Source organism: Aquarana catesbeiana, linkage group LG09 (genome assembly GCF_042186555.1).
Source record: "Aquarana catesbeiana isolate 2022-GZ linkage group LG09, ASM4218655v1, whole genome shotgun sequence".
In the NCBI taxonomy this organism is placed as follows: domain Eukaryota; kingdom Metazoa; phylum Chordata; class Amphibia; order Anura; family Ranidae; genus Aquarana; species Aquarana catesbeiana.
In genome coordinates this window covers 98,296,171-98,319,074 of record NC_133332.1, presented here as the reverse complement: position 1 = coordinate 98,319,074, position 22,904 = coordinate 98,296,171, and the positions used below count along the sequence as shown (strand labels likewise).

The 22,904-nt window shown below is 41.5% G+C and overlaps 2 protein-coding genes across 4 annotated transcripts in view; one reads left to right on the top strand and one right to left on the bottom strand.

Moving 5' to 3' along the window:
* Window positions 1-179: 179 nt before the first annotated feature.
* LOC141107948 (uncharacterized) lies at window positions 180-14,977 on the top strand. Of its 3 annotated transcripts, none has more exons than XM_073599044.1 (3): window positions 180-301; window positions 3,190-3,582; window positions 13,799-14,977. In XM_073599044.1, the coding sequence occupies exons 2-3, from the start codon at window positions 3,198-3,200 to the stop codon at window positions 14,371-14,373; spliced, it is 960 nt and encodes a 319-aa protein (XP_073455145.1). In that variant the 5' UTR covers window positions 180-301; window positions 3,190-3,197; the 3' UTR covers window positions 14,374-14,977. The 3 variants fall into 3 exon arrangements, with proteins under 3 accessions (XP_073455145.1, XP_073455144.1, XP_073455143.1); XM_073599043.1 differs by lacking the exon at window positions 180-301 and adding an exon at window positions 363-600; XM_073599042.1 differs by lacking the exon at window positions 180-301 and adding an exon at window positions 363-751.
* The window catches only part of RELB (RELB proto-oncogene, NF-kB subunit), an 80,148-nt gene continuing 71,991 nt past the window's right edge, over window positions 14,748-22,904 (bottom strand). Inside the window, exon 11 of the mRNA XM_073599041.1 lies at window positions 14,748-17,118. Within this exon, the coding sequence (XP_073455142.1) occupies window positions 16,799-17,118 (320 nt within the window). The 3' untranslated portion in view covers window positions 14,748-16,798. The remainder of the gene's footprint in view (window positions 17,119-22,904) is intronic.

Genomic DNA, 22,904 nt, shown 5'->3' with positions numbered 1-22,904 from the left:
CTTCTCTGAATGGCTCCCGAATCTTACGCTATTCTTTGCTTAGCTGAATCACTTTGGAAAAGTTTTCACCGTTCTTCTGGTCTCCATAGAAACGTGTGTCAAATTGTTTACCAAAGACTGGCACAGAACAGAGAGGGGGGGACGCTAGTGGGCCGAGTTCTGAATGGGAGCAAGATTTATGGGTCAGTTGTATTCGGTTCCTGTGTGAAAAAAAATCTCATTCTTTCATTGCTGCATTCACATATCTACACTGGCAGTTCTAAAAACTGCTGACAAAGGAAATTCCTGGACTTGGAACAAGGTGAACACTCAAGCCAACCCCTGATGTTTCCTATAATCTACATACTATTACATGTATTTATTGCCAGTGCTGAGTAGCTGGGTTCATAGTACTGTCCTGGGCAGCTCCTTAGATATTCGCCTCTATCATAATTGTACATAAAGAGCCTTTGTTTTGGTCAAGTATCAGCTGAGTTGGTGCAAGAAGGGAGCTGATGCCTGGGGTGGGGAGTGAGGACATGGAGGGGTGCTTGTGATCATCTGATGGAGGAATGGACGCATGCTGTGCTGGATCTGGGAGCAGAGGCTGCAGAAGTCAAGGTAGAGGAACTGGAGCCTCACAGAGGGCTGGAGGAGGGCAGCTGACAGCGACCCTGGAACATAGTAAAGGGGGAGTGTGATTAGCACATGATCTATGTAGGGGGGACCACAGACACAGGAGACAAGCAGAGCCTGGCACAGCACAGACAAGGTAAGAGGAAAAAGGGAAAGTGGAGCAAAGGCTAGAAGAGAATCAGGGACAGATTTACAATGAGTGTGCTGTGGAGATGGAAAGAGAGCAGGAAACTTTCCAGCTAGAGACATACAACGTGAGATGGATGAGAACTAGAACACTTTGGAACAGCTATGTGTATTTCGTTTCCTCCCCCAAGCAGGGGACCCATATTGCTGCATTGTTTGCTGTGCACTGACTCATCTAACCTGTGCACCTTTCTTATTTTCGAACAATCAGTATTTAAAAGGTTAACATTTATCAATAGTGAAGGTTTTTTATAGAGTAGGAGAAGGTTAAAACATTTTTTTGCTGAATGTGACCTACTGGGGAGATTTCCCTTCACTTCCTGTCCTGGAGAAGACGAGAAGTGAGAACAAATCTGTACCAATTGCCCTTCTTGATGTCACCAGAACAGGTGTCCACATGAGAAGATTTACATTCACCACTGTTCCAGTGACAACTGCAACATTTTGGAGTTCCCATCACCTTCTGTTTCAGTGACAATGGAGGCAGGACAAATTGGGTGACTATCCCCAGCGTGGACACAGGCAGCAACTAGACTAGAAGACCTGACTGAGGTTCCAATCCTCCCCTAGTCTATTCAAAAAGAAAGCTTTGTATATCACCTTTACTTTAATAAATAACTTGGAAGGGATAAGATTGATGATTATTATTATACAGTATTTATATAGCGCCAACAGTTTTCCATGGAGCTTATAAATTATGACTTATTTTATTGTAAGGTCATTTACAACAGGTTTTTACTTTTTTTTTTTACCATTTTGTAAATACACCTCTGTAGTTTTCTTTTTGTTTTCTAAGTTGTCCTCGAATAATTTGCTAAATGTGTTGATGCTCATTTACCTTAAAACAGTTGTTGATGTGCTTGATATTTTACTTATTTGCAGTGACATATGTTGTTTGAATTTTTCATATCAAAATGCATATATACCATCTGTATATCTGGGAGGGAGATTAGCTTCCCTGCCAATATAAGATCAGTTAAAGGATAAGTTCACTTTTAAAAAAAAAATATATAAATGCACATTTTTTTTGCAGGTAAAAAAATGTGCATTTAATATTTTTTTTTTATTGCGGGAGCCTATAAAGCAGTTCACCAGCGATCAGCAGATGGTGCCATGCAGGTCTCCTGCAGATATGTCAGTGTATCAGGTTGCTGGTACGAGGTACAAGCAAGCCGATACACTGACAGGAAGACTCAATAAACTAGGACAGAGCTCACAGCACTGTGGTAGTTCATTGAAAGCAGACAGCTGCCAGACTTTGTAGTTTTCTATTCACAGAGGACCGTGAAAGAGCGACATGGGCAGAGCAACACCCAGCTCCACAAAAGTCAATTTTTCAGGCAACTTTTGTCAAAGGAGCTGGGTGGAAAATTTTTGGCCCAACAACACCTGCATCCAATCAGATGCTGTCTCTGTTTGGGTATTCTGACAGCTGCTGGTCCAGTTGGTTGCTGAATGCAATAGCTGGCAGGAGAGAATTCTCCATCCATGATGAACGAGGGAAATCTAAAGGTGTATGGGCAGCTTTAGTCTTACGGGGGTTCATTTACAAGGAGCAGAGGCTGTTCACCCAGCAAACTGAATGCTTACTTTGCTAAGTGAATGTTGGGGAATAAGGTTGAAGCTCTGTTCACTTTGAAAATTCAGTTATGTTCTAGTAAAAATCTTTTTTTTCCCCCAACTCGCACATGATTGGGTATTTAAAGTGAAGACAGGTTCATCTTATTTGCTAACATTCACTTTGCAAGCAGACCATTCACATTGTTAGGTGAACAGCCTGGACCCTTTTAATATAGAATTCCAGATTAAACCTAACCTTAAAATGTCCCCTCCCCCCTTCTAACACCTATGCTAGCTAACCTTTGTAAAAAAAAAGAAAAAATGAGTATACTTACCTAGTCAGCCAACAGTGGTTGTTGGGGAGAGGAGAGCACGCTTGATAACGGCTGGTAAAGCCAGCAGTGGTGACATCACCCATAGACTTTAATGGCCCATCTGGTGCTCTCTCCTCTCCCCCGCAGCCACCGCTGGCTGACACAGACATGGAGCGGGCTGAAAAAAGGTAAGTATATACATCTTTTTTTTACCCAGGTCAGTCGGCATAGGTGTTAGGAGGGAGGGACCATTTTTAAGGCTAGTTAGGTTTAAGCTGGAATTCAACTTTAATAAATCACCCATTATTGCTTTCAAATAGCCCAACCAGAATGGTAATCTTGCATTGAGAGAAACTATGCAAGGAAAAAATGTTTATACATTAACAGACATCAATAAGGTTATCTACGTAAGACTGATCACGTGTATCTGTTAAAAGGGCTTTAAAACTCAATATAATATTTTTTATCACTTGTTATCTTCTTGTCTACGCTCTTCTGCTGCACTCCCTTTCAGCTGGCATAATGGTGTCTCATATTCTACTCATCGTTGTTGCTTTTGCTGTATTTCTAACCCAGATTGTACTAAGTAGACTGTCAGATTCGCTGCTTACACTTGCAGACTCGGCACATACGCTGTCTCTTATAGTTGCTCTGTGTCCAAACATCATCCTTTCTCACTCGTCCTGCTTGTCCTCCTTGTCCTCCCATGCTAAGGCCCGTCTTCCCACACTGTTCTCCTTCCTGTCTCCTCTCCTGCTCTCCTCCTTGTGCCTGGCTCTCACTTTAGGCTCCTTGGGACATCTGGTACATCCTCATCACTCTCATCAGCCAACTCTCATCTTTGTGGCTGGGGTGCTGGGTCTACTCTTCAATGTGACCTATCTGGCAGTAACAGGAGCTCTGCAAGGTAAGGATATGGAGGCTGGAACCATGGGACGTTGTTTACACCTTAGACATTTGTCATGTGTTTCCAGAAGCGCAGCAATGCTCAATAATAAGATTTCCATTTTATTATATGGGGTCCCATCACATCTGAGTGAGGTGTTGTCTATTGTCACACCAAAGGAGTACAGACGTTTCTTTGGGGCAGGATCATGCATTTTTTTTGCCCCATGGAGCACCAGAGAAAAACAGCTAATATGCCTAACAAGTTTCCTAGTAACCCGCTTTCCATTGGCCAAAAGAAAAATACTTCCACCTGAAAAAGACCCAAAAAATGCGGTTAACCACTTCAATACCGGGCACTTTCACACCCGTCCTGCCCAGGCCAATTTTTAGCTTTCAGTGTTGTCACACTGTGAATGACAGTTGCACGGCATGTAATGCTGTACCCAAACAAAATTATAATTTTTTGCTAAACAAATGAAAAAAGTTTTTCTTTGTTTCTGTTATAAAATTTTGTAGATAATTTTTCTCCTTCACTGACGGGCACTGATAGGCTGCACTGATGGGCGGCCTTTATGGGCACCGATAGGCGGTACTAATGGGCATCACTGGCGGGGCTGCACTAGTAACCATTGCACTAATTATCAGTGCAGATCCCTGTGAGGAAAGCTGCTTATCGGCTCTCCTCTACTCACTGTGATTGGACACCACTGATAACATGGTAGGGCCTATGTCATAGGCTCTTTACTGTGATCGGAGATGCGGTGGGTCCGAGCAACACATTACACCACCAAAAGCTGCAATGGGCGCCCCCAGTGGCTTGTTCTGAAGGATGTCAGTCAGAACAATTAAGCCACCGCCCACCCTTCATTTTGCTATAGGCTGGGTGGGAAGTGGACACCTAAAATGTTGTATTTCCCATCACTTTCTGTTCTAGTGACAATGGTCACCATTACATATAAAGAGATTGAATCTCCCTAATGGGTCTCAGACAGAAAAAAAAAAATTTGATAAAAGGTTTAACCCACCCCCATTCTATGCAAAACTGAAAAAAGGGGTTAAATCGAGGTACTGAATCATTTCATTTTGCAAGACATCCCTTGTCAACTTGTGAACCACATACTATTGTATATATGGTTCCTCGTCAATTTCTGTGCCGCCACACACGCTTGACACCATCTGAACTGAATACGTTTATCTTGGTCTCATCAGACCACAGGATATGGTTCCAGTAATCCATGTCCTTAGTCCGATCTGTCCGCTGCAATGTCGCAGTCCTGCTAATAATCACTGATCGCCGCCATTGCTAGCAAAAAATAAATAAATAATAAAAATGCCATAAATCTATCCCCTATTTTGTAGACGCTTTAATTTTTGCTCAAACCAATCAATGTATGCTTATTGTGATTTTTTTTTTACCAAAAATATTCAGGGTCTTGGCAATCTTCTTCTAGCCTAGGCCATCTTTATGTAGAGCAGCAATTCTTTTTTTCAGATCCTCAGAGAATTCTTTGCTATGAGGTGACATGTTGAACTTCCAGTCACCAGTATGAGAGAGTGAGAGCGATAACACCAAAATTAAACATACCTGCTCCTCATTGACACCTGAGACCTTGTAACACTAATGAGTCACATGACACCGGGGAGGGAAAATGGCTAATTGGGCCCCCAATTTGGACATTTTCACTTAGGGGTGTACTCACTTTTGTTGCCAGTGTTTTAGACACTAATGGCTGTGTGAGGAGTTATTTTGAGGGGACAGGAAATTTACACTGTTATACAAGCTGTACACTCACTACTTTAAATTGTAGCAAAGTGTAATTTCTTCAGTGTTGTCACATGAAAAGATATAATAAAATATTTACAAAAATGTGAGGGGTGCACTCACTTTTGTGAGATACTGTATATTTTAATTGTTTATTTTCATTAATTTAAAAAATGCAAAGTGAGCGAACAGAAGAAAAATCTAAATCAAATTATTATTTGGTGTGACTAGCCTTTGGCTTCAAACTAGCATCAATTTTTACACTTGCACACTTTGTACATTAGTACTAAGTGAGGGATTTTGTAGGATTAGAGTCAGGTAATTAATAAACCAATTAAACCAAGCAGGTGCTAATGATCATCAACTTCATATGTAGGTTGAAACACTGTCATTAACTGAAACAGAAACAGCTGTGTAGGAGGCTTAAAACTGGGTAAGGAACAGCCAAACTCTGCTACTAAGGTGAGGTTGTTGAAAATAGTTTCATGTCACAGGTCATACGCCATGGCAAGACTGAGCACAACAACAAGACACAATGTAGTTATAGTGGATCAGCAAGGTCTCTCCCAGGCAAAGATTTCAAAGCAGACTGGGGTTTCAAGATGTGGTGTTCAAGCTCTTTTGAAAAAGCACAGAGAAATGGGCAACGTTGAGGACTGTAGACATGGTAGTTAGCCAAGATGAAAGAGACATCATGCTTACTTAACTTTGACATCAGAAGATGTCTAGCAGTGTGGTCAGCACAGAACTGGTGGAAACCAGTGGGACCCAGGTACATCCATCTACTGCCTGGAGAAGTCTGGCCAGAAGTGGTCTTCATACAAGAATTCCGGCCAAAAAAGCTATACCTCTGACGTGTAAACAATGCTAAGCGACTCGCCTTTGCACATAAATATAGTAACTGGGGTGCAAAAAAATGGTAGCAGGTGCTTTGGATTGATGAGTCAACATTTTAAATATTTGGCTGTAGCAGGAGGCAGTTTGTTGGTGAAGGGCTGGAGAGCAGTACAATAATGAGTATCTGTAGGCAACAGTGAAGCACGGTGGAGGTTCTTTGCAAGCTTGGGGCTGCATTTCTGCAAATGGAGTTGGAGATTTGGTCAGGATCAATAGTGTCCTCAATGCTGAGAAGCCATACCATCAAGGAGGCGTGAGATTGACCCCACATTTATTCTGCAGGACAACGACCCCAAACATACAGCCAATGTCATTAAGAACTATCTTCAGCGTAAAGAAGGAGGAGTCCTGAAAGTGATCGTTTGGCCCCCACAGAGCCCCAATTTCAACATCATCGAGATTAAATGAAGAAACAGATGGATCTAAGGCAGCCTACATCCACAGAAGATCTGTGGTTAATTCTCTGAGATGTTTGGAACAGCCTACCGGCTGAGTTCCTTCATAAACTGTGGGAAAGTGTACCTAGAAGAATTGATGCTGTTTTGAAGGCAAAGGATGTTTACACCAAATATTAATTTGATTTGGATTTCTCTTCTGTTAATTTTCTTTCCATTTTGTTAAATCAATGAAAATAAAACTATTAACACTTTTTTCCTAAAGCATTCCTAATTTTTTTTTTTCCAAAACAAAGTGGTGTTTTATTAGAAGAGTAAGTTGCATACAGTGCATATTTAAACAGCGGTGATTAAACAGTTTGATCAATATACATTAGACTTCAATATGCAGGAAGAGATAGCAGGGGAGGTGTGTAGACATAGTATGTGGTATTAAGTAAAACAATATGTTGTACAACAGGTCTATATTGCATATTCATTAACCATTATATCCATAATGTTTATCAATTTGTATATTTTGAGTATTCATTCAGCTATTGCATTACATGTTGAGGCGTTACCCATCCAGGTGTCCCAAATTTTGCCATATTTTGCGGGGCAACCCCTGTGAACGTATATTTCTTTCTTATACGGTAAGACATTATTTATGGCTGAAATCCATTCCTGAAGTGTCGGGGATATGGGTTGTAGCCATTTCCTGGCTATCAGTAGTCTGGCCGTGAAAAGTGTTTCTTGGAGAAAGATCTTATGAAATTTATCTGAATCAGGGTCTGGGAATATTCCCAGCAGACATTGTTTGGGGCATAGTGTGAGAGGGGAACCCATTTCGTCGTGAATGAATTTCACAATTTGGGACCAATAATCCTGTATTGCTGGACATGACCAGAGAAGATGGAAGAAAGTGCTAGAGGGGCCGTCACACCTAGGACATCGCGGGTTCTGGTTGGGTTTAAATTTAGCCAGGCGGAGGGGGGTCATGTATGTCCTGTGCATAATGTAAAGTTGTGTAAGGCGGTCCGATAATTTTGTGGAGACTTTTTTGCAAGTATCCAAGGCATCTTCCCATTCATCATCCTCCAACTCGCCTATATCTTCAGACCAGGGTATTTTTAGCCTATATGCAATGTGCACCGCTGTGGGCCTTAGTAAGGAATTATAAAATCCTGATATCAGTTTACGATGGTCTGAATCTAGCATAATATAGAGCACATCTAGCTGTTCCAATGTTGGGGGACTATCGCCAAATTGCGTTCTTAGAGCGTGTCGGAGTTGCAGGTAACGAAAATGCATATTGTTAGGGAGGTTGAATTCCTCCTTAAGTTGTTGGAATGATTTTAGTGTATTGTCAGTATAAACATCTGACAGAAACCCCACTCCATGGTCCAACCATAATTCGTGACCTGGTATCTCCAGCAGTTCCCCCAAGCTCGGGTTATTCCATAGAGGGGTATGAGAGTGTACAGCTGGTATTTTGAGTTTTCGTTGTATCACTTCCCATACTCTGCAGTGGTGATATAGCAACCCTTTCTTATTATCTATTTTACTAGTGCCTCGAAATAGAATCTGGAAGGGGTGTGTGAATCTATGTCCTAGGGGGGAATTCATAAGGGATAGGTATCGTTCCTTATCATGCTTATCCAAGTGGAAGAAGTGGGATAACTGTGCTGCTAAATAGTATAAATTGAAGTCAGGTAGTGCCAGTCCCCCCAACTCCGAGGGGTTTTTCAGAGCTTGCCAGGACAATTTGTGGCGACTCGATCCCCAAACAAAGGAGTTAAGGATAGTCTCGATGGATTTAAATATCCTTAGTGGGATATACTGTGGGGTGTGCCAGAGGACGTATAGGAACTTGGGGAGAAGCACCATCTTAATTAGATTCACCCGACCCATCACCCCAAGTGGTAGTTTAGCCCAATTTTGTGTTTTGGATTTCAAGGTAGTTATTAAGGGTTCTATGTTAAGGCGAATAAAGTCTTCCGGGGAGCGGGTCACCACGATTCCCAGATATGTCATGACACTGACTCTGACGAGTGGGGAGTTGGCCTGCAGTTCAGTGGGGGCACTTATGTCTAGTGGGAGGATTTGGGATTTATCCCAGTTTATTTTTAAGCCCGAGTATTTACCAAATTTTTTGATCACCTCTAGAGCCACCTGTAAGGAGGGGCCGGCGTCCGACAGGTATAGTAACATGTCGTCCGCATAGAGACTGACTTTTTCCAGTATGTTTCCCTTGCTCAGTCCCCGAACACCCGGGTGGGTCCTAAGGGAGGAGGCAAGGGGTTCCACCGCAAGTGCGTATAGCAGGGGGGAAAGTGGGCATCCCTGCCTCGTTCCCCTGGATAGGGGGAAAAAATTGGAGGTTTTGCCATTAACCAAGACCCTGGCGCGTGGGTTCTGATACAACAACTTGATCCATTTAATGAACCTAGGCCCAAAGCCGAATTTGGCAAGGCATTCCCAGAGATATAGCCACTCAACAGAGTCGAACGCCTTTGCGGCGTCAAGAGACACCACGACTCTGGAGCCTAGGGAATCATGGTTGGCCTGGATATTCATGTGAAGTCTGCGTAAGTTGTATGCCGTGTTCTTAGCTGGCATGAACCCAGTTTGATCTGGATGGATCAATGTATGGATTACGTTATTCAGAAAAGCATTCCTAATTTACAGCATTTTTTCACACTTGCCCAAAACATTTGCACAGTAGTGTATTTAAGAATCCACAGACAGCCCCAGTGCGCTGCAGAATACCGACTTCACTGTTAAGGCACATGAACAGTTTTAAACTCAAGTGCTGATAATCAGAAATCTGTGCAAGAAAAAGATCACCAAAACGTCAACGTGTCCATGGAGGATAGGACAATGAACATGGCTTACCAAACTAAACAGACCCCCAAAGAGTGAGTAAATTGCGTAATGACAGGGCAGAGCCTGATATGACATGTGATATCATCAATGCAAGATGCTGCGGCTGGATTATCAGAGCTGGTTTTTATTGTGTCATTTGATATGCACATTTGATTTATGCATCAAGTGAGTGCACAATTTTAAAACGTTTAATAAAACTGTCTTTTATTGCTACACTATGAGGCTGTTTCTTTTTTTTAATTCCTGATGAGTTTGGCATTTACTTTGGAACCAAGAAGTAATATTTAAGCAGGCTGTTTAGGGATGGTTCTCATAAGCGCTATCTGATCACTCAATCTTTGGGGGTCAATTTAGTTTGGTAAGTGGTTTGTTTTGCTTGTCCTACCTCGGTGGAGATGTTAATGTTTTGGTGATCTTTTTCTTGCACAGAAGATTTCTGATTATCAACACTTGAGTTTAAAGTGTTCACATGTCTTAACACTGAAGTTGGTATTCTGCAATGCACTAGGACTTTCTATGGCAGTGGTTCTCAACTCCTGTCCTCAGGACTCACTAACAGGCTAGATTTTAAGTATTACTTTGTTGAGATGCAGACTAGAATATTGCAATCACTGAGCAGCAAATTGTATCACCTGTGATGTATTTCAGTTATCTTGCAAACCTGGCCTGCTAAGGCCCGTACACACGATCTGACTTTCCGACTGGAAATGTTTGATGTGAGGCTGTTGGCAGTAAGTCTGACCGTGTGTATGCTCCATTGGACAATTGTTGTCTGACTTTCCGCCTACAAATGTTGGCTAGCAGGTTCTCAGATTTTCCGCCAACAAAGTCCAAAGTACAAACACGCATGCTCGGAAGCAGAAGCGGACGGTCTTGTAAACTAGCGTTTGTAATGGAGAATTAACATTCGTGACGTGGCAAATTATGAAATCTCCAAATGCAGCGCACAATTCTCTTCTTCTTTAAAGTGGATGTAAACCAAATGTCATCCTTTCTAAACTACTGCCATAGGGGTTATCTATAAGGATATACATGCCTCCTGCATGTATCTTTACCTGTCAAATGTCTCCCCTCTGTCTGTTATTAGACCCGAAAAATTGCAGATTCTGGGGGTGGGTCTGTTGTCTGGAGCTCGGTGGGTGGAGTCGTGATGTCAGTAGACTCCCCGCCCATCTCTACACTCCCCTTGTCAATATGCATTTTCTCCTGTGTATTTCTTACACTGAACTTCTGTTATGATCTCTAACATCCATTAAAAAGACAGGAAAGTAACCACATGACTTCAGCATGCCAAATCAACAGCCAATCCTTGCAGAGCTGCTGAAGAAAGGAGTGGGGGGTGGGAATTAAAAAATAATGCATATCTTAGGCTAATGCACGAGATATGTAAATCACCTGTCACTTACAGCAAGGGGGGGATTTGACAAAGTTTTTCTCTGTCAAGTTTTATCTCACTGAACAATAAAAGAGGATTGCTCAGAGCTGTATTAACTTTTTGTGGCAAGATTGGGCTCAAATGATAGGAAATCTTATACTCTACACTATGACATAAAAAAAAAAAAAAAAAATCGGATTTACATCCACTTTAATGGGATAATAATGAAGCTGCTTTGCTGGTGATACTGATGGAGTTATTGCAAATTTTCAAAGGCTTTTTTTTCTAGTGATATCAAGAATATTATGTTTTTTTTTTTTTTTTAGTTGTGCAAGTTACCACAACACCATTATCTCCTAGTTTTTAAGATCAAAGATACAACTATGTTGGTGTCCCTTGTCAATTTTACATTGTATTTTTTAAAATGTAACTGCCTACTCCCAAACTGTCATTTGAAGTAAAACACATAGCCAAGTATTATTCTACACAATTTTTTTATTGTGCATTAAAAAAATTAAAAAAATAAAATTAGACATGCTATCTGCCAACAGAACTTAACCAAAAAGTGCATTCTATGCATCCAAAGATATAGAAAATATACCAAATCAAATCATTTTCCAACCAAAAAAATAATGTCAAAGCAATAACTCCAAGGCCAATAATAAATAACATGTTCTCTCCTCCGATTCCGCAACATGTCTGGTTGACGAACGGCCGCTCAGAAATGAACTGAAAAGCACGAAATGAAAACCGTGAACTGAAAAGCGCTAAATGAAAAACGCAAAAAGAAAAGCGTGAATCAACACTCACCAAACTTCTACTAACACGAAATTAGCAGAAGGAGACCAAAGGGTGGTGCAAAAGAGCTGAAAAAACACGTAGTACGTCTAGTACGTCACTACGTTCGTCATTGTTGGCCAACAATTGTGTGAATGTGTGTATGCAAGATAAGTTTGGGCCAACGCCCTTCGGACCAAATTCCACGGTTTTGTTGGCCGAAAGTCCGATCACGTGTACGGGGCATTAGTGGGTCCTGAGGACAGGAGTTGCAAACCAGTGGTCTATGGACTGTTGTATATATGTTTATTTGCACTTGTAACTTATAGTGATTGTCATGGTCACAATTTCCTGCACTTTATATTAGATGTCTTTTTTATTTATGAATTTTCACTTTGTTTAATTTTTTAGCTCTGCACATTTATTCTTACTGTTTATTGCAATTTTACATCAACAATTGTACTAGCAGTTTTATTTGATATTTGTTTAAAATCCTGAGTGCAGTGGATATTAGTTTTTTTACTAAAACTATCTGCCTAACCTATGAGTTTTTGCAGCCCTCTCCAAATTTTTTATAGGGCCACATTGCACTTCACCAGTTGTCCTGTGAAGAGCAGGCACCAACACTTTTTTTTTCGTCATTATCTTAGTTTTTTTTTTTGGAAAATATATATTAGAAAATGCTTGCTTGATTTCATACTTATAGAAAGTGCATTGCATTAGGAAATGACATTGCCAGAGAGGCTTCTGGGAGCCACATCAAAGGAAGCTTACAAGATGTGAACACCAGCCCACTGGTTAGAGACCGTTCCTGTAAAGAAAAGTGTTTTAGGATTAATAGTCCTTTAAGAATGTATATCAGTTTCTATGGGTTGAACTTGTTTCTTTTTTCAACCGGACTTAGACTGGCCATACGTTATACAATTTTCTTATTCAATTTCCTTTAGATTTACCTTCAACCATGTAGTGCAAGGGCCTGTCTAAGTGCATACAAAATTGAATGTGTTTAGGCTTTCCCTTATATTATATGGTTTTGGTAAATCTAAATGAAAATTGAATAAGAAAATTGTATAATGTTTGGCCAGCCTAACTGTAATGCCCTGTACACACGGTCGGACATTGATCGGACATTCCGACAACAAAATCCATGGATTTTTTCCAACGGATGTTGGCTCAAACTTGTCTTGCATACACACGGTCGCACAAAGTTGTCAGAAAATCCGATCGTTCTAAACGCGGTGACGTAAACGTACGTCAGGACTATAAACGGGGCAGTAGCCAATAGCTTTCGTCTCTTCATTTATTCTGAGCATTCCTGGCACTTTGTGCGTCGGATTTGTGCACACACGATCGGAATTTCCGACAACGGATTTTGTTGTCGGAAAATTTTATAGCAAGCTCTCAAAACTTTGTGTGTCGGAAATTCCGATGGAAAATGTGTGATGGAGCCCACACACGGTCGGAATTTCTGACAACAAGGTCCTATCACACATTTTCCGTCGGAAAATCCGACCGTGTGTACAGGGCATAAGAGGTATAAATAGGTTGAAGTGATTCCTAATACATACAAAAATTTAGGAAGAGGGTTTTCAGTATTTACAAGGCCCTGTGCAGCTGAAATCTTATTGATGACCATCCCCAATAAGAAAGCCTGAGCATTGAGAAGGTCCCTTTAAATGATTGTCTAGGGAACAGTTTCAATACTATCTTAGTTGCATGCTCCTATATGAACTGCTGAGGCAACATGGCATTTCAAACTGATATTTGGTCTTAGAGTGGACTTCAGGCCTTCAAGACCAGCAAACAAACTGGTTTCATAAGGGGGACATATGTACTAGAACACAGCGAAACATCCAAGTCTTCCAGATGCTGTTGGAAGGACCTACCGAACTAGCAGCTTAACACAACCATTGTAGTCTTGGACAGGATTGTGTGGTTACACTCTATTGTTTAAAATCACTTATCGACAAGCTGGCAAGTCACAAGTGACTTCATATTCTTTGATATAAAATATTAGGTGCACTTGTTTTTTAATGTTATTTGGCTGGTTTTCAACAAACATTTTATATCCATCTAATATACTCTATTAACCATCTTTTAAATGCCCTTGCATTGTACTCATATCTTTTAAAATATATCTTGCTCTACCTTTTAACCAAACCAGGTCTGTGTCTATCAACATTACTTCATCAACAACAACCAAGATGGTGTCAAGTGCTGTGCCTGTTGTGTTCTCTGGCTCCTTCTTCCCTCCTCCTGGCCAGCAGTTTGCTTCTTCACCTGTTCACTCACCCCACCGTGCACTACTTGGATCCAGCTCTCTCCTTGGCTTCTATAGCAATAATGGTGGCTTCGGTTTACTCAGACATAGTTCATAATGGCCGTGTCCTCCTCCAAGCCATTCCTGCCTCTGCTAATATACAAAGCCTTAAGATGGATTTGGATGCCCTCTGTGGCCATAACGGACATCATGAACTTCATATGTGGGCCCTTTCTAGTGACCATGGGGTGGCTTCTCTCCATGTTCATTGTCCTGGAATGGAGGCTTACAAGACTATTTTAAGTCAAGCCAGAGTTCTGTTTAAGCACCATGGCATAAGGGAGCTGACGGTACAACCAGAATTTGGAATCCCAGGCACATGTTCCTTGGCATGTGAACCAGTCTGTGCTCGTTACTCCTGTTGTGACCCTACCCCTTCTACGAGCAATGATTTAGTCCTTGCCAATGTGTGCACATGAGATGTAAGTAAGACACCACATCAGTCAACCCAGTCCACCAATAAGGCACTAGAGAATTAATGGCATTTGGAAAATGGAGTCACTGTACATATAGTATTAACAGGTGGAAATTATGGACAAGAGGTCAAAATCCTATAAAATGTACCTGTAGTTTATGCACAATAAAGGAAACCATAAGGTGTATTGAACCAACATTCAGCCAATCAATACACAAGGAACAATGTCACTGTGGTGTGAATCATACCCTAGTGAATTGGTAGACCATGTGGATGCATATCTGTAATTGTGACAAAAGAATTGTACCATTTTTAATGTTTTTACATTGACCTTGGCTTGTCTTGTTCATGTTGGCAGGTTACACAAATGCAACACAATGCTGTTTAAAAAATAAGTTCTTTTAATGATATATTAAAAAAAAAGTTAGTGCTCTCAGTTTCTTGCGGTTATTCACATTTTTATGCCCAAATCGTTTAAAAAAAATCAGATTAATTTTAAGCCCCAATCCCGATCCGTTCAAGCTCAATACAATCTGCCTTTTTTTTTTTTTTAGGTACAAACCTCAGCTACTTTCCCCACGCCCCCTCCCTCTGGGATATTCAGAAGATACATATTACTAAGCTCTCTATAAAAACTGGCTACACCAGTTCTGGCCAAACTGAAGGTGTCTAAACATGCAGATTATTTTCAGGAAAAAGGGGCTTTTAGAGCTTCACTTCAGACAACTGACCCATGTGTCTGACCTTTCTATAAGGGCAGATATCCATTCCCAAACTGAATAGCCTGGGGTGGGAGATGCTAACATTCAAAGGCCGCATCAGTTAATGGATGAAGCTCTTACACAATCCCTATTGTTCCCTGGATGACATGGGCATTCAGTATACACATGAACTGTACATAATTCTCCCCGTGGATGGCCAAATCTGTTGTATCATAGTAAAATTATTGGGAAGCTAGATCTTAACAAGCATGGGCAACTTAATGTGAAACTCTACCCGAAACCTTAGGTCATGAACAGATGCGGGAAACCAATCCTTTGTCAGGTGATAATTGCTCTGTGCCCCTACTGGAAAAATTCTACTTCCTCAGCAGGTGACACTTAAGTCATTGCTGTGAGCTAAAGTTCCTGTTACCTCTCTCTAGGTTCTGTCATTGGCCCCTAGTGGATTCTAAGGACAAATGTGGAAAATGCATTCCTGGAAGAGGAAACAAGAAGCTTTGCACACAACAATGCTAGGTGCAAACATCACAGGAAATAAGAGAACACAGGAAGCAGGAAAATCGTAATAAAGAATCTAACTAGGGTTGCACCAATACCGTTTTTTTTATCGGCGAGTACAAGTACAGATACCAATACCTTGTTTCAAATGCAGTGCGATTTGAAACCATACAAGATGAATGAGCTCAAATTGAATTGCAAAGAATCGCATGTGATGTGAACAGGAATGCGGTGCGATTCTTGTCTGAATCGCATTTGGTTTCCCGCCCTGCTCCTGTGTGAACCCAGACTGACGTCACTATAACAAGCCTGGGTTCACACAGGAGTGGTGGGGGAAACTGCATGTGATTTGGAACAGGAACTGCACCACATTCTAGTTCAAATCACATGCGATTCTTTGCAGTGCGATTTAAGACCATTCATTTTGTATGGGCTCAAATCGTACCGCAAAAGTATGGGTTTCAGTTATTCGGAGCAGTTGCATGAGCACGAGAAATGCTTATTATCGATACCGGTATCTGTGCAACCCTAGATCTAACCCTTTCTGAATCTGTCCAAACCTAAAAACATAATGATGAATAAAGTGCCATTAAAGGCTTGTCAAATAAAGTACTACAGAGAACTATGATGTATCAAGTTAAGTAACCCAAATCTACCAATTTCAAATATCTTAAAAATTGATTGATAGATTCGTAACTAAGGGTTAGTATACTTATATCAATTCCATGTAGTGCCATACCGATGTTTGTGACTTCTCAAAAGACAAATTAGTTACCGTTCTACAATCTGAACTATTTGTATTGAGGGGGAGGAGAAAAGTGTGAGTAAAGTGCTGTGACTCTCTCCCTATACAAATCAAATGAAGTTCCCCTCTCATCTGGACACCAACGGTCCATTGTAACCACCTAACAAGATTGCATATAACTTTTGGCACTTAACCATTCAATATATTATTTACATTTATGGACAGGTTTAATCATGTAGTGGGAGATCTATATTAATGCTCTTAACTGGCTTGCTGGTTGGTTGGTTTGTCTGCTAACCTTTATATATACATAAAAAACAAGAAGTGCTCTCAGGCTCCCAGTGCACTGCCACTGTCCACTCAGGTTAACACGTGTCTAGACAATGACCAAAGTGAGTTTTCCAATCATTTGTGATTAACAGATGGTACATTCAGTCAATTTCTGAATAGGCAGCCACTGAAGGTCAACAACCGCCCATTCTCATATCATCTGAGTAGGAGCATTCTGAGTACATCTGTTCCTGCTCTCCTGTAAGGTTGAGACTGTGCCCAACCAAGCTGGCTGTGGCCACTCCATCATTGTAAGGATGGATGCTTTCAAAATGACTTGCAGTTGCTTGTTCCTCCGGGTCATTGAGGGTCCATGCGGCATAGTGGGTAAAGAGGGTCCATGCGGCATAGTGGGTAAAGTTTGAAGGTGTATCGTCAATGTATGCCACATCTTGTAATAAATTGGAGTCAGCCAGGATATTAAATTGATCAATACTAGGGAAGATCCCGTATTCTATGAAAGGAGAAAGAGAAGGTATTAAATCACAGCACCTTTCATACATTTCTCCCCACTTTACACCATATTATGAAATCCCTCAGATTATGGCATGTACACTGGGACGAACCAATAAATATAGATCTACTGGTAAAGTCTGAAAATGCAGCTTCTGGTTTGGAAGCAAGGGTGGAAAACAGCTATCAAATTTTGTACTTGTGCTAGAAAATTACCCCACATACCAGACCTATTTGGCTTTTTTTTTAGGCTGTCTGAGCACATCCCCTTCCAACATACAGCACTATGTGAAAGACTTAGCCAGGTGTGCAAAATGCTGTAAATTATGAATGCTTTCAGAAATAGAAGGGTTAATAGTTTATTTTTTTTTATCAATTAACAAAATGGAAAGTGAATGAACAGATGACAGATCCAAATCAAATCAATATTTGGCGTGACCATCCTTTGCTTTCAAAATAGCATCAATTCTTCTAGGTTCACTCGCACAGTTTTTGAAGGAGCTTGGCAGGTAGGTTGTTCCAATTATCTTAGAGAACTAACCACAGATCTTCTGTGGATGTAGGCTGCCTCAAATCCTTCTGTCTCTTTGTGTAATCCCAAACAGACTCCATGATGTTGAGATCGGGGCTCTGTGGGGGCCAAACCATCACTTCCAGGACTCCTTGTTCATCTTTACGCTGAGGATAGTTCTTAATGACATTGGCTGTATGTTTTGGGTTGTTGTCCTGCTGCAGAATAAATTTGGGGCCAATCACACCCCTCCCTGATGGTATTGCATGATGGATAAGTATCTGCCTGTATTTCTCAGTATTGAGGACACCATTGATCCTGACCAAATCCCCAACTCCATTTGCAGAAATGCTGTCCCAAACTTGCCAGGAACCTCCACCATGCTTCAATGTTGCCTGAACACACTCATTATTTTACCGCTCTCCAGCCCTTTGAGGAAAAAAAACTGCCTTCTACTACAGCCACATATTTCAGACTTTGTCTCATCAGTCCGAAGCACCTGCTGCCATTTTCTGCACTCCAGTTCCTACTTTTTCGTGTATAGTTGAGTCGCTTTGCCTTGTTTCCATTTCCTATGCACCTCCATGACTAAGCCCTATGGCTGAGGTGAAACACGTTGGAGGCGTGTCCTGGATGGAGCCAGGCTAAACCAGTTTGCTAGTACAGATATGGGCTGATTAACTAATAACACTTCTATTTTTAAAAGTATTCGTAATTTGCAGCATTTTTTCACACCTGCCTAAAAGCTTTAGTACTGTACATAAACCCATCCATGTTCAGCACGAAATCCTCTAATAAACCCAATGCTGAAATAAGACACTATTCCTGACATTGTAGCTTAGGGAAATAGTGCTGGGTTGCAGCTCTTCTATGAGTGTTTGCAGCAATTGAAAACCGAGGGTACTGGAGGTAAGGTGTGATCCTGCCTCTAGAGAGCACCATCAGATGAAAGATTATCGCCTTGTAATATAGTGATATTAGTGATATTAGTGATATAGTGATATAGTGCCAACCACACAAACATACTTCAGAAACAGCTTCAAGAGACTATTAGAGCCCTTGCACACTGGGGCGGGGGGCGGCGTCGGCGGTAAAACGCCGCTATTATTAGTGGCGTTTTACCGTCGGTATGCGGCCGCTAGCGGGGCGGTTTTACCCCCCGCTAGCGGCCGAGAAAGGGTTAAATACCACCGCAAAGCGCCTCTGCAGAGGCGCATTGCCGGCGGTATAGCCGCGCCGTCCCATTGATTTCAATGGGCAGGAGCGGTATACACACCGCTCCGAAGATGCTGCTGGCAGGACTTTTTTTACCGTCCTGCCAGCGCATCGCTCCAGTGTGCAAGCCCTCGGGGCTTTCACACTGGGATGACAGCAGCGGCACTTTCGGGGCGGTTTGCAGGCGCTATTATTAGCGCAATAGCGCCTGCAAACCGCCCCAGTGTGCAAGGGCTCTTATAGAAGAAGCACCTGTATGAGAAAGTTTTGATGGAAACTGTCTCTGGACTTATGTGCCACGTCTGAGGTCTGTGGTTGTGCAGCTAAACCTAGTTACTTAATAACTACCATTTTTTAAAATTTTGTTGTATGTAAATGGGGGATTGTCTGCTTCCATACAAGCCTTCTCAGACAGGTATCAGAGCCACTGCCGAGAAGCGGGAGAGATCCAGCATGCACTATAATGGGACTAAAGCAAGTAGCTGGATGTATTGGGTTTCATGGCCATTGATGTCACCACCCTGAAATCGGTATGAAGCCAACTCAGACTGATATGGGGGAAAACACACACAGGAAGTATACATGTTAAGGTGGAAAAACTGACAGCAAATCACTTCTGACATTGTATACAGTGGCAACAAAATGGAGCCATTCTCAACTAGGGTTCCTCCAGAGGTTGCTGAGGATTCCTTGAGCTGTAGCTGAATGACCTTCCAATTGATGATACCGGCATAATTCTGGGTCCAATGCCTTTTGTCAGAGTTAGTACCATTATACCAATGATTTTTTTTTTTTGCTGTAAGGGTGGCATTCTTCCCAATGACCCCAATGAACTGGTTTTAGCAAAGGTTCCCTGAGACCTAAAAATTATTTCAGGGGTTCCTCTGGTGTAAAAAGTTTGAGAAAGGCTGATCTAACAGATCCTCTTTTAAAGGAATAAGCAGGATTCCATTATCAGGAAGATTGGGTCTATTAAGGTTCATAAAGACATGAATGAGCGAGTTTGGGGTGGAGGAACTTGACTGGCCTGCACAGAGTCCTGACCTCAACCCAACAGAATATCTTTGAGATGAATTAGAGTGGAGACTGCGAGCCAGGCCTTCTCGTCTACATCACTGCCTGACCTCACAAATGCGCTTCTGGAAGAAGGGTCAAACATCTCCATAGACACACTCCTAAACCTTGTGGACAGTTTTCCAAGAATAGTTGAAGCTGTTATAGCTGCAAAGGGTGGGCCAACTCAATATTGAACCCTACGGACTAAGACTGGGATGCCATTAAAGTTCATGTGCGTGTAAAGGCAGGTGTCTCAATACTTTTGACAATATAGTTCTTTTGTGGAGATTGGGAGCAGGGATGGACAGGGACAGACTGCATCTTGTGTGTATGGTCACATTGAATGCTGAACAATGGGATCAGTCTGATTTGGCCAGATATAGGTTATTCCACCCACAAGTTGGTCAGACTAGTCTTCACACTAATAGAGAACCTTTACTGATAAGCTAGGTAGTTTGTCTGATGAGTGTACATAGTGTGTGGCAAAATACTGAAAGTGTAATTCCAGACTAAATCTAACTAAGCCTAAATCTGCTCCCACCCCATTCTAAGTCTATTCTATATATCCTGTGAAGGAAATGATGTCTATACTTACCTATTCTGAAGCCACTCCATTCCAGTGACATGGCCGGCTTCCAGCACCGGCTGTAGTCTAGAATAGGGACTGCCGACAATGGATGGCCCATAGTAAGCCTATAGGTGACGTCATCGCCCATGGTCTGCAGCCGTTGTCGCTGCCTCTCCTCTACACTGAAGTAGGTACTGGGACCCCGGACCAGAGCAGCTTTACAACAGGTAAGAATACACATCTTTTCTTTTACAGGGTAGATAGAATAGTCCTAGAATGGGGGTGGGAGTGGATTTAGGCTTAGTTAGATTCTCACTGGAATTCCACTTTAACCCATACAAACTCTGCACTGGGTTTACAGTGAACTTATGGCTATTGTAAACAAATAAAGTTGCCATTTTCTTTGTACAGCTGACACCTCTACAAACAGGTACATAAAGTTTACAACTAATGGAGCTACATATCTACAGAACATGGAGGTGTCTACTCTACACAGTAGGTGGAAATCGTAAATCATTTACAATAACGGCAGAATTGCTTTAAAAGGAATGTTGAGTGTGTTTTTAACATGTTGTTAGCAGAGTTTAGGGAAGAGTAATGTTTAATTTGACTCACATTATTATATGCTGGCTCTCCAATAATTTCATTATACTACACATTGAGGTTTGTAAATTGGCCACTAGAGGGAGCTCTCAGCATAGTCAATCTCTTTCAATGTTTGTCAAGCAAAACATATACAGTACACGCACATTTCCCCACATTGTATCCCTTTAAAGACCCTGCAAGTACAGAATAATACCTGTTCATTTTCCAGAAAGACCATTTTAGTGGAGTGGTGTCAGCCCTGCTACTTGCTAAAATACTTAACTAAGCCATTTTTCTACAACATAAAAGCTAATCATTCTGTAGTCCAGGATAACTAGGAGGATTCTTTAACCGCTTCAATACCGGGCCAATTCTGACACTTTGCTCCTACATGTAAAAATCATCATTTTTTTGCTAGAAAATTACATAGAACCCCCAAACATTATATATGTTTTTTTAGCAAAGACCCTAGAGAATACAATGGCGGTTGTTGCAACTTTTTATCTCACACAGTATTTGCGCAGGAATTTTTCGAACGCGTTTTTTTTTGGGAAAAAAACAGTTTTGTGTTTAAAAAAAAACCAAAACAGTAAAGTTAGCCCAATGTTTTTGCATTTTGTGAAAGATGAAGTTACGCCGAGTAAACAGATACCTAACATGTCACGCTTCAAAATTGCACACGCTCGTGGAATAGTGCCAATGTTCAGTATTTAAAAATCCAAATAGGCGACGCTTGAAATTTTTTTTTTGTCAATCACATCCAATGACGCGGCGCGCTGGGGCGGGGCCAAGTAATACAGCGAGCGGCTATAGCCACCGGCTGTATCACGGGAGCGCGCCCGCAATAACTAACCACCATGCGAGGAGCTCGCATTAAGGTGGTTAGTTATTGCGGGGAGGAGCTGAGACAGCCGCCGAGGGACCCCAGAAGACCAGGTTCGGGGCCACTCTGTGCAGAACGAGCTGCACAGTGAAGGTAAGTATAATATGTTTGTTATTTTTAAAGAAAAAAAAAGAAAAAAAAATTTACCTTTACAACCCCTTTAATTTAAATGATTTGTTTAAAGTACTCTTTCATGAAGAGAAGTGTGTAGGCTGCCTCCTGAAATTGCTAGTTACCATTGATACACACGTGGTAGGTAGAGTAACAGCACAATCAGAATTCCTGATTTGTATACATATTTCAGGTTAGTGATACAAAACGTATTAAAGCAATGATATGCAATGTTCATAACGACAGCCCATCACCTTATTACAGCTTTCCTTAAAGGCTGACCGTACACTATAGCAGTGTTTCTCAACCTTTTTTTTTAGTCAAGGCACCCTTTAAAATTATGGACAGTGTCAAGGCATCCCATTCTAAAATGTAAAAAACAATTCTAATAGTTTACACAATGCAGCAACATCCACACGTAGGACACCCAACATTAGAGGTGATGTATTCTTCCAAAGCAAATACACTTTTGCACATTGGTACAGACTAGTATTCTAGTGTTTCTCCTCTCCCTCAAGTTCTCTCCATCACTCGGCTAATATGACCCCAGTGCTGGCAGAGGGGGGCAGGGGAGGGTCAAACAAAGGTGCTGTATAGAAGATCAACAACACCCTTCTTATCAATACTGATGACATCATTGGTTGTTAGGATTTTGCTCTCGCTCCAACGTTCGCGGCGATACCTCACATGTATGGTTTGAACACCGTTTTCATATGGGGGCGGGACTTACGTATGCGTTCGCTTCTGCGTGCGAGCACACGGGGACAACGGCGCTTTAAAAAATTTATTTATTTTTTTTTTATTGTTAATTATATATTTTTTTTTTATTTTGACACTTTTTTGAAAAAAAAAAAAAAA